Genomic DNA, 11,777 nt, shown 5'->3' with positions numbered 1-11,777 from the left:
CATTACCACGAGCAATGAGGAAAAACAAGAATATTGAAATAAGCGTCACAATAATCATAATTAGACCAAATACACCTCAATGGGAAATGTAATTAAAACATTTTTTTTCTGGATAAAGAAATGCTTTAGGTGTCTGAAATGCTAATTGTGAATAGGAAGGATATTGCTCTCAGAATCTCAAGAATTTATTTATTTGAATTTGTTTTAAAAAGCCTCCCTTGCTACTAAATGTTACAACAGCTTGCCATATAGATTGGGATTTTCTACTTAAGAATTTATAGCGAATGTTTTTAATTTAACTTGTAAGAATGTCATTTTAACAACGTGGATTGCTATTGCTGCCGTCAAAAATAGATGTGTTTTTTGTTTGTTTGTTTTTTTGAACATGTCCTTCGGTACCATTAATTAAAGTTAACTGGGTTTCTCTATAGCAGGTGTAGTAACAGTGTTTCACCAGCAAGAAGCGCATGAAGTCTTTAGTCACTAGTTATATTCCACCTTTTCACATAAACTGAGAGAAACAGGCACAGTAAGGAATGTATTATAGAATAAAATAAAAACGCAAATTAGAGAGAAATTAGTTGCTTAGAAATCTTCTTAAGATTAAATTAAAACTAAGGGAATCACTTCATAAAGATAGTTTGGGAATATTTTCACAGTTTTGAAAGAAGAAGATGGAGTAGTGGTAATAGTGGTAGCAGTAGTAGTTAGAGGTGGGCGGACTGATATAAAATATCAATAATATCAAGACTGTATCAGTATTGGACAAACGAGATTGATTCTTTAGCTTTAGATTCCCTCTTGAAATTTTCTTTTCTTTTTGTATTGTAGTTTCTCATGTCTACCACAAAGCAGATTTTGTTTGGATTTGCTCTCAATTTTTTCCCCCCCGTATGTTTATTTTGGAAAAATGTGCACAAATCATGTTAAGTTATTAAAATATTTTGTAGATACTTAAACTTTGTCCAAATTCTGCCCAAAGTTTAAGCATCTACTTAAGATTTGAACAAAAATAATTCAAAGGAAATACTACAAAAAGGTCAGGAGCTTGATAACACATCAAACCTCACTAAAAATTATCTGCAATTTGGTCGATATGGGCCCTGTATATCAGATTGATACTAAAAAATGCAGCATCGCACGCCTCTGGTAGTAGTAAAGAAGGTGCGAAACAGTTCCCGTCCAATCATTTGTATCTAGTTTATCAAGTGAAAAACATGATGTAAGAGTATTTAAAGATGCTGAAGTTTACTAAGAAAATAATATTTGCTATCACCCTGAAGACACTCTGCACATCCTGAAACTTGACTGTGGCAGCATCATGATATGGGGATGCTGTTCTTCAGCAAGGACAGGGAAAGTTGGCTCGGATAGAGATCTTGTTAAACACCGGGTGATCTTGGAGGAAAATCTGCATGGATGGGGCTGAAGTCACAGTCAAAGGCCCTACCTCTACACATGAAACCAGAGCTACAATAGAATGGTTTTAGATCATAGCATAGAGTAGTGCAAAGTTACCAAAACAGATATTAAGGCCCCAAACGAGGAGGCATAAACAGATCATGACATTGATGCAAAAAGACAAAGGAGGAAAAAGCCCCGATTTCCTAGTCAGATGTTACTGACTAGGTCAGAGAGCAACTTTGTTACAGCAACAAATATCACAAAACATTGCAATTTAAAGTACAGTATGAAACAATTCAATTATTGACATTGAAATTGGAATCAGGTATTTTAAAAGAATGGAGGCATAGATTGAAGGTTTCACCTGTATAGCCCTGGATTTAGACTTTTGAACTTACAGTCGAACTGATAAATCTCACTGTAGATAAGTAAAGCGTTGTTTGTGACTGAGTAAACACAGTGTTATTTGGACTATTCTGTCCGAGGTCCCAAGTACTCTGCAGACTTCCAGCTTCAGTACTACAAAGTGACTGAGTTGGTCATGACGTTCTGGATGATGCAGGTGAATTTGATTTGGATGTTTTGCTTCAGGTCAAAGTTCCCTGATCTCTTTTTGAAACTGTCTTTCCCTTACACTTTAGTCCTCAGGTGGTTACGGTGTGTTGTTGTCTTCTAGATGTCCTCCTGTCCAAAATAATCTACTTAATTTTATTAATATCACTTCGGTAACATCTGAACCTTTGGGCAGGATGGTGTTTATATGTGCCACCAGAGTCTTTTGTTTAAAAACGTTTAGAGGACACTGTAACTTTTGTTGTCTCAAGAGAATTTCTAGTGTTAGAAAGCAAACAAATGTATGCACCTTAATGATGAAAATAATCTCTTAAACTAGAGAACTGATTGTGCAGAATGTTTGCAGATCACAGTTTTTTCATTCTTAATGCTTTGATAAGTCATATCAGGGGTGGGGGGAATGATGTGTTCAAATGATGGGGTGTGTGTGTGTGTGTGGTGGGGGTGTGCGCGTGCGTGCGTGCGTGTGTGTGTGTGTGTGTGTGTGCTTTCATGAAACATAAAACTGTCAAAGCGATCACAGTTTTTTCATTCTTAATGCTTTGATAAGTCATATCAGGGGAAGGGGGGGAATGATGTGTTCGATTGTGCGGGGATCAGGAAGTGGAGGGGATCTCAGAAGGAGGGTCTCCCCCATGGAGCCATTCATTCACGAACCATCACTACCAGTGGCAGTCAGCTGCAGGCACACAGTGCAAAGATCCGCTGGCGGTTGCTTCCTGGTAAAAACAGCTGCTCTGCTCCACTGTTTCCACATGCTTAGTCAGTATGAGGAATTGCTGCAAAGGCAATGACTTCTTTACATGGATGACATTTTTCCAGTTCCACAAACTAGATGTGATTTCTAATGCATTATAACTAGGATTGAATTGGATTGTTTTAAAATTGAATTTGACTTAATTGATCAAAGTGTGTGTTTTTGGATACTGGTTGAACTTGTTGGGTCTGGAAGAAATGCTTTGAGATGACATTTATTGTTAATTAATGCTGTACAAACACACTTTATTTAAACAAATAAATAACTGAATTACTGAGATTTTTATTGGAATTTTTGCAAACATTCACTTTTTGTTTTGTGTCAGTGATGCAGCTATCTTTTTAATTATCTTCTCTTAAAAACATAGATGAGACAAGTTCTGAATTTTAACTGAAACTTATGTTAAGGGCCCTTTCAGGGTTGGGGCCCTGGACTCATGAGGCCTGCAGGGCCTCTGGAGCAGACAAGCTGTTTTCCATTCAGACTGGAACAAACAGAGGGCGTGGTGGAGCACAATCGTCTCCATTCGGCGGCGGCAATTCGGGAGAAAGGGCTGATATAAATAAAGAAACGCAATGCACGGCCTGTGAGGGAGAAAACATCGTGCACAAAGTGAGCAGGGCCTGCAGAGGGTCCGGACTCGGCGTTCAGGCCCGAGCAGGGAGAGCAACGAGGCGACAAAATAAAAAACCACGTGATCCAAAATGGGCAGTCCTCTGACGGTGCTGAAAAAAGCCATTTTCTGGCGCCGCTGCACAATTCTGCCCAAGTGCAAATAATTTCACCTGGAGTCCGGCTGGGAGCAGAGAGTGGGAACTTTGATGTCTGATCAGGTAGGAACACAAGCGCCGCTCTCCGCTTTCTCCTTTTCTGTCGGGAGCTCTTTGCGCCGCTGTTTGCGGAGGAGCACGCAGAGTTTGCACGGTGTCACATTTTCAGGAGCCTCTTGTTCGCTCTCCTGATTCAGCCCTGTCAGTGAATTTAAGATGGCTGCTTTGTGTACCAGTGTGATTCTGCAGCCCCCTCGGTGTCGGTGCTCTCCCTCTGGATGTGCCGGGCCCCCGGCCGCGCACCCGCCCGCCCGCACGCCTGCCTGCTCAGACGGGCAGAGAACGGCGGAGCTCCGGGGAAATGGAGTCGCTCTTTGTTGGCCGAGGGGGAGTCGGGAGCTTGGTGCACAAGACGAGGCCACACAGAGGGTGATTCAATAGCTGGCCGCTGCGTGTTGCTGCCCTCAGAGGGGGGTATTAATCGCAGCAGCGTGCAGTAAAGAGTTGTTTTAGGTCTGTTTGTTGTGGTTTCACAAGGTGCTGTCCCAAGGACGAGCTGTACACAAATTGTCTTGCCCGAGAGCAGCAGCGGTGCGAGAGATCACCAAATCAAACACATTCACATTTCGGGTGCTTCTGCCCCTCCACCCCCTATACCCCCACAGATCTGTCCAGATGGATAAAATGCAGCCGAACCGGGTCAAAATCACAGATCTGAACCCGCTGCTCACATGTCCGCTGTGCGCCGGCTACCTGATTGATGCTACAACCATCGTAGAGTGTCTGCACTCCTGTAAGTTCCCCCTGATAAAGGCTTTATCATACCTGCATGCACTGAGATTTGGTAAACCGCACATATGCATGCCATGCCTGTCTGCTGAGATTGTTTTGTTTTTAGTAAGGCTTCCATATTACATGGACAGATGTGGACAATGTTTTGCTTGTGGGTGTAAAAACAGTCCTTAAAATAAATGTAGTTTTTAATAGCAGTTTCAAAATGCAGAAAACCCAACTATTAATTTTAATACATTTATCTACTAAGAGAAAATCCAGAATTGTGGATTTTTAAATTAATTTATTTTTTTTCATAAAATAAGGTTGGATTGAAGGTTGAAAGCACTTTTGCCTCACAAACAAATTTAAACCTCATGTGTGGGTTCTCTCCAGGTATTCCAGCTTCCTCCCACGGCCCAAAAATATACACCTTAACTGGTTTCTCTAAATTGCCCTTAGAAGCGTCTGTGCGCGTGTGTGTTGCCCTGTGATGGACTGGCAACCCGATCTACCAAATATTCTGTTAAAGTAGTCCTTTGTTGTGATATTGCACACAGGGATATTGTGATGATGATTAAAATTCAGCAAGTCCTGCAGCTCTAATGTATAAATTTCCGCTTTCCTGAGCTATAAATATTTTACAACATTTCTGAGCCCCTGGCCTCTAGTGTGTTGGAGGCTCGTCTTTATCTTGCCACCTGAAATGATGGGAATGATGGTAAAAAGAGGGATGGAAATGTTGCGTTGCAAAGATTGGCATCTTGGAGTCGTCAGATATCGTTAGATGCTAACCGGGTGTTTGGGAACCAAACCGTAGCTAAGCCTTTTCTGTCCTACAATCCTAAATATAAACATCTGGAGTTGTGATGGTCAAACATGTAACTTTTGCTGAATGTTACGATAATTTCAGTAAGATTAGGTGACTTTTCCCTGACCCTTTTTCTTCATTTTCCTTCATCACAACACCCCAACCTTTATAGGCCTTTTGCATCACAACCACAACAAATAAGCATAAAGTGAGGGGATTAAAGACAGGGAAGGGCCATTAAAGATAACATGCATTTTATTAGCATGTAGAAGTTGCATTTTTGATACTTGAAATATTGTATTATTTTAAATACTGCATCCAAGAAATATATGGCAGGGCTCTGGACCATCTTCACACCGGTGTGCCATACTTCTTTTTAACATTGCAGATTTACAGGCTCACTTTTTTTTCCAAAAAATCCCTGTCATATTAACCCATAAATGATCAATTAACATTCTAGTAACCATAAAGTTCTTTATTTTAAGCAGAATTACTGTCAAAGTGTTTAGAAAGCTTTGAGCTGAAATTGTAACAAATCAAGGTAAATAAAATAGAAAATCTAAATTAGATGCTTTAAGGGCTAAACATCTTATGACGATATCAGATTAAACATTTCGTAACATTCAACATAAACATTTCAAGTACAGGGAGCCATTTCTCCCTGTAATTTCACTGTGTCAAAAGCTAACGCCTTCAAAATTTCAGGAGTCATTAGACTTTATAGGAAGTGTTTGTCAACTAAAGAACAAGAATAATTCCCATCCTCAATCTGCAAGAGATTATGGTTATGGCACGGAGGACATCCAGCCTGAATGGCTCTACGCTCTTTGGCAAAGAAAAATGACAAACCTATTTCTAACTGCTGACCAACGTTTTGCAGGTTTCACTGGTATTCTAAGTGTTTTAAGATTGATAAAACTTTGTCTATTGGTTGAGAAGCAGATAAAATGTTTTGACATGCCATTTTAATATCATGAAAAACAAGAAAATACAAGACAGCATGTAAAATGAAGCCTTGTTTTCGCTCGTTAACTGAACATTGTTTTATCTCTTATCCTTTTCTAGTCTGTAAAACATGCATTGTTGCCTTCCTCGAAACAAATAAGTTCTGTCCTCGCTGTGACGTCCAAGTGCACAAGACATGTCCACAGCTAAGCATCAGGTAAACCAGTCTTTTATTTATTGTAATCCTATATGCCTGTTTGACAGCATTCTCTGATTAAACCTTTTTATTTTTCAGAGCGGACAAAACTCTGCAAGATATAGTTTATAAGCTGGTTCCAGGGCTCTTCAAAGGTAAAATTGTTCAACCTCAGGCCAGCTGCTGGTTCTTGTATGTTTTGTTTAACTTCATAATAGAGGTGCGTTTCTATTCTGAAACCTAGACGAGATGAAAAGGAGGCGAGACTTCTACGCAGAGAACCGGGAGCTGGAACCGGGTGAAGTGGTAGAAACGTTTAACATCGCAGAAGATGAAATAATCAGTCTGTCCATACAGTTCTACGAGAGGAACCGGTGAGTCGCAGATTTACAGAAAGGTTAGAAAACTTTATAGACGAGCCTGGAGGAGCCTTGAATCATGAAAATTAAAGTGTGTACTGCCTCTGCAGCTGTTCAACAATTTTCTTTTTGTAAAAATCCTTTTTTGTACTTACCTGCAGAAGCAATGAAAGGCAGCGATCGGAGATGGAAGGAGACAAGGTTCAGATAATTACCACCATACATTCGGCCATCTTAATTCCATTTTCTGTCCCTCATCCGATTAATGCTCTTCCTCTGCGCCATTCTTTGTTCCCAGTCCAATGGGAAACGCTTCTTGCAGTGCCCAGCAGCTATGTCTGTCATGCACTTAGCGAAGTTCCTCCGGAGCAAGATGGATATACCAAACAACTACCGGGTAACTGGACTCACACACTGTGCTGTTTAGACTCTGCAGAATCTAAGAAGGGGTTAGTGGCTCCCTCTGTTTTTTGTAGCATTTGAAAATTTGCAGCCTTTTTGCCAGTTGCTATGCTATGCTACAGAGATGGCTGCTGCCATTGTTCAGTTGGATATCCACTGTAGAGTGGCTAGTCGCAATCCTTAGCATTTAAAGAACTTGACCAACATGTTTTTAATGTTTTTTTTTTTTTTTTCAAAACTTTGTTCAGGCATCGCTCAGTAGAAAATTCTGAGGGTTGTATCATCTGGTTTCCTGGTATTTGCATCTAAAATGTAAAAGGTAACAGTAATAGGACTGCACAATATATTGTAAATTTATCAGCACAGTGTCACTGTATTCACAGTTCAATTCACCATAAGGATATTTTAGGTGGTAAAGTTGGTGATAGACTGAGTTGTTTCATTGTCAAAATGTATGACTTTGGCCAGAAGCAACTTGCTCAATAAAAACTAATTGTTGAGATGAAAATAATACATTTGACATTTTGACCTAGTCTCTGGATAGACTACTCATGATGTCGTTATTTATTTCGAACATGAAAGGAATATTGTGCACCTATAACTTCAAACTTGATCTGATTAGCTATTAATTTAAACAGAACAGCCAAAGAAAACCCCAGCAATAATTAAACACCATTTTTGCAATTATTTTAAAAAGGTTTATTTGTTGTTTTCTGATATTTTAACTATTAATGTGTAAAATGTGGAATATCTGAAATGCCTCTAAATTTACCAGGAACCTAAACAAGTTTACTGTGGAAAATAATTATGAATTATTCCTTTTTGCTATTTTGCTCTTAATGGAGCGACACTGCGAGGAGTGTTGTCTCAGTGAGAATTTCCTTTGATGGGCAGAATGCTTCAGTTTACTGTCCATTGTTGAGGACCCATTTTTGTCCAAGCTTTAACCTCCTGGCTGATGTCTTAAGATGTTGCCTCAATATTTAAGTGCTGCTGATGATCTTCAAATAATCAGCACACGTTTCTACTTCGAGAGTTGTGTATAGTACACCGATTATATTACCGACTGTAGTACGATGGTATGCATGTGTGTCAGATTTGGCGAGATCATCTGGTGAGTATGGTTTGGGCAGATGGCCGAATCCTGTTTAAGTCGCAGCAAAGTGTGACCAGATTAAGCTGTTCTACACCTGTATGTGGTTCTGTCTGACTGAAACAGACTGAAAGATGCATAAACTTATTTCTTAGACAGAAAAGGGAACTAGTTGTGTTTAATCAGTATATTTTGAGTACAATAAGAAATTTTTCATACATTTTGTTTTGGAAATGAACCTTCTTATTTGACTTAATTACATTTTTGTAAGCATTTTCAACATGAAACAAATATGAATATATATTTTCAGCCTTAAAACTTGACTATAACACCTACAGGTACTTTATTTAGCACAACTTTATGACCAGCAGAGGCTCAAAGGGGGAGAGTGACTGTAGAATCAGGCCTGGATTTCATTGAAGTAACTTATAATTTAGTTAAGAATTAGAAGCCTCCTGTGGGAGGCTTCTAATTGGCTGATGGCCAGAAAGCCAACTTCGGCACCTTCCTATTTTTATTATTTAAGGAGCAAATGGCTGACACTGAACTCTGTAAATGCTTTCTAGTGGAATTTTTAGAATGTTACACAAAAACTGCTTAGAAAAACAAGAGTCTGGAAAAGTACAATGTTTTGAAATGGAAAATTTGTTGGAAGCCATTTTTTTTGGTTGCAGTGATGTCAGTATTGACACGATGATCCAGTATATGGAGGCCTGGTGACCGTTAATGTCGGTATGTCATGATTGTGACCTTGTTGATTGTCTTACTGTGTGTGACAGGTGGAGGTGCTGTATGGGGATGAGCCATTGAAGGACTATTACACACTAATGGATATCGCCTACTTCTACGAGTGGAGAAGAGTAAGTGACAAATTCTGTACATTTAAGAAATATCTGACGAATGCTCTGAATTTGAAACGAGCTCTTTCCTTGCAAAGTATTACCAGCGTAGTAATTCAGAGAACTTTTTCACGTTTTCTCATGTTGCAGTCATGCATCTCAAAGTGCTCTTCTTATAGTGCAACTCAAAAGGTGTCGTGAAAGGAAAATGAAGCAGGGCTGCTAAGCTTTTATTATCTATCTGAAAGGTCACCAGACTTCAAAAGTCATCTAATTAATAAACAAATTCAGCCTGTATGTAATTGAATAACAACATCTTTTCCGTAAAATCCTTAGAGGTTTGCTAGAGAACATTAGTGAACAAACGGCATCAGAAAGACCGAGGAGCACAGCAGACGGATCAGGCAGAAAGTTGTAGAGAAATTTAAAGGAGGGTTAGGTTAAAAAAAAAGATCTTTGAGCTGTTGGAGAGGATTAGATATATGATCTTTGGAAAGTAGAATGAAGAAAGAAAATGTTGAAAGTCAGAAGAAGCTTTTGTTTTTTGCCCCAACAGGGGAAAGTGGTAAAAAATTTATAGGAAGATAAATGAAGCTACATTCAGAAGATAAACCTGTTGGAGGCTGCAAAGACTTTGGATTGAAGTACACGTTGCTCTCCAGCAGGGAGTGTTGTTTAGCTCAAAGATTTATTTTGATGTTTGAATGGCCATGTCCACACCTGCATTTAATTAAGAAATGGAAAATTGGCAAAAAATTTAAATCTCTCACTGTATGAGGTAGATTCTTACCCGCAACAACTTCTAGTTTTAATTTCACCATAAGGTGCTTGACTATCTGAAAGCAGATTTCAGAAAGAGCAGGAGGTTTTTAAGCAAGAGGCCCAATTTCTAGGTGTTAAAGTAAAAATTCTTCCAAGTCATATTTGAAATATTCAGCATTTTTTTATAACAACTGAAGGTAACATAGTTACTTGATTGTGCTGTAAAATGGCACTATGTGCCTAGAAAATACATAATACTCCCCCAATAATTCAGATTATTCAGATTACCTTTAGGAAACGTGAAGGTCTCCTCAGCATCAAACTGTATGCTCTTGTGTAATTCCACACAGACCGGACCTATCCCCTTGCAGTACCTGGTCAAACCCACCCGGAAACGCAGGAGGCCTTTGCAGTCCGCCGCCCAGGGCAACTCTGACGGCGTCAACACCAGCCCGACGTCAGAGAGCGACTCTCAGAGCGACAAACTCCACAGTCCTGCCGCAGTCCAGCCGCCCAGAGCCCCCTCCCAGACGAGTGCCGCTTCCCACAACGCTTCCCCCGCCATCCAAAGCCCCAATGGCACCACGGTACCCAACAGCACTCAGCGACACGCGCTGTCCTCCAAACAGGGCTCCAGCAGCCGGAAGGTGACCGTCAACGGCACGAGCTCCGGGGCCAGCAAAGAGGAGGCACGGGGCGGCGACAAAAGCGGTGCGCCTCCAACGACTTAACCCCCACGGGGCGGCGGAGGAGGACAGTGATATTTAAGCTGCTCCCTGTTTTGATTTCTCCAAGTAGCCGACAGAGGCCCGAGCTTTCATCCTTCTGGACAGGCAGGAGGCGGATCGCCGTTATCTTTCAGCTGGAAAGACTGAGACATGCAGCCAAATAGACTCTTGTATGTGCGTGTTTGTGTGGTAGAGTAGAGCCGTGCACACATACAAACTGTACAGGATGTATCAAATGTGAGCATGTGTGCATACATATGTATAAACTTATCTTTTATACAAGATATCGTAACCGTTTTTGTATCGTATATGCAGTGACTCCGTTTCATTTCCACAGACGTCCACTTGGCTTCCACGGCAGAATCATCAAAGCTTTTTGTGGTGCGAGTCGCTGCATACAGTTGGATGTTGAAGGAAAAAAAAAAAAAGACAAGCTAATTCTCGCCTTTTTAAAGAGTTTCTCTGAAAGTGTCTGATATAAGCAGCGCCTCATCGGGTAGCGTGTACATTTATGGAAAACCATTGATGCACTTTGAAGGTCCAGTCACGGAAGCTGGCGGGTATTTTCTCAGCAGGAGAATCTCCAGCCGTATTTTCACACTCAAGTCCAAGCACTACCACACTGACGGGCAACGTGTTCGTCAGCACGCTGTCACTGCTCAAAGAACTGAGTGAAAAAGAAGGGATTTTGGAAATTTGCCATGTATGTTGTTCCGTACATTTCAACATTCCCTTTTTGTTGCTTTTCAACAGATTCTTTTTTTTAATCAGCCATATGTGCATGTTTTAGGTCAATAAAATGTTTACTTACTAGGTTTTTCTGACCTGAGCCTCCTGTTTAATTTTCTCTTCATGACTTTCAGGGTCATTTTCTCCATTCAGAAGAAATTTCTGATTTGTAATATGAATGAAATACTGAGTATAATGTATAAAAATTAGTCATCCTGGGTATGAATATCTATAACATGTTTTTTAATGGTCCATTTAAAACTTCCCTTGCCCTCCCAGAACGAATTGATCATGTAACAAAACCTACAGTGGCCGACAGGTGCAAATGCGCAGCAAAAGAGAAACATGCAAACAAAAAAAAAAAAACACGCGCACAAATTAAATGCGGCAAGCAAAAAGCAAATAAAATGCAGCAAACAAAAAGAGAGACGCAAACAAAAAAGAAGACACCCCCGAATGAAATGCAGCAAACAAAAAGTGAGACGCAAACAAAAAAGAAGACACCCCCGAATGAAATGCAGCAAACAAAAAGTGTTGAAAACGGAAGTGCTCCAGACCACTAGGGGGAGTCAAAGAAAATAGTATTCATTTCTATGGGACCAGATGCAAGATTCAGAGAAAGAAATTTGAAAGAAAGT

At 40.2% G+C, this 11,777-nt stretch overlaps 1 protein-coding gene across 4 annotated transcripts; it reads left to right on the top strand.

The window, feature by feature from the left end:
- Nucleotides 1-3,273: 3,273 nt before the first annotated feature.
- LOC114145312 (polycomb group RING finger protein 2) lies at nt 3,274-11,234 on the top strand. Of its 4 annotated transcripts, none has more exons than XM_028018817.1 (9): nt 3,274-3,567; nt 4,170-4,297; nt 6,152-6,248; nt 6,327-6,382; nt 6,472-6,601; nt 6,751-6,787; nt 6,885-6,983; nt 8,861-8,941; nt 10,033-11,234. In XM_028018817.1, the coding sequence occupies exons 2-9, from the start codon at nt 4,180-4,182 to the stop codon at nt 10,411-10,413; spliced, it is 999 nt and encodes a 332-aa protein (XP_027874618.1). In that variant the 5' UTR covers nt 3,274-3,567; nt 4,170-4,179; the 3' UTR covers nt 10,414-11,234. The 4 variants fall into 4 exon arrangements, with proteins under 4 accessions (XP_027874618.1, XP_027874617.1, XP_027874615.1 ...); XM_028018816.1 differs by having other exon boundaries at nt 3,278-3,567; nt 3,741-4,297; nt 6,748-6,787; XM_028018814.1 differs by having other exon boundaries at nt 3,280-3,567; nt 6,748-6,787.
- Nucleotides 11,235-11,777: the final 543 nt, after the last annotated feature.

The sequence above is a fragment of the Xiphophorus couchianus genome, chromosome 5, assembly GCF_001444195.1.
Source record: "Xiphophorus couchianus chromosome 5, X_couchianus-1.0, whole genome shotgun sequence".
Classification (NCBI taxonomy): Eukaryota; Metazoa; Chordata; class Actinopteri; order Cyprinodontiformes; family Poeciliidae; genus Xiphophorus; species Xiphophorus couchianus.
The sequence above is the reverse complement of the archived record's forward strand: the minus strand, read 5'-3'. Positions and strand labels throughout refer to the sequence as shown.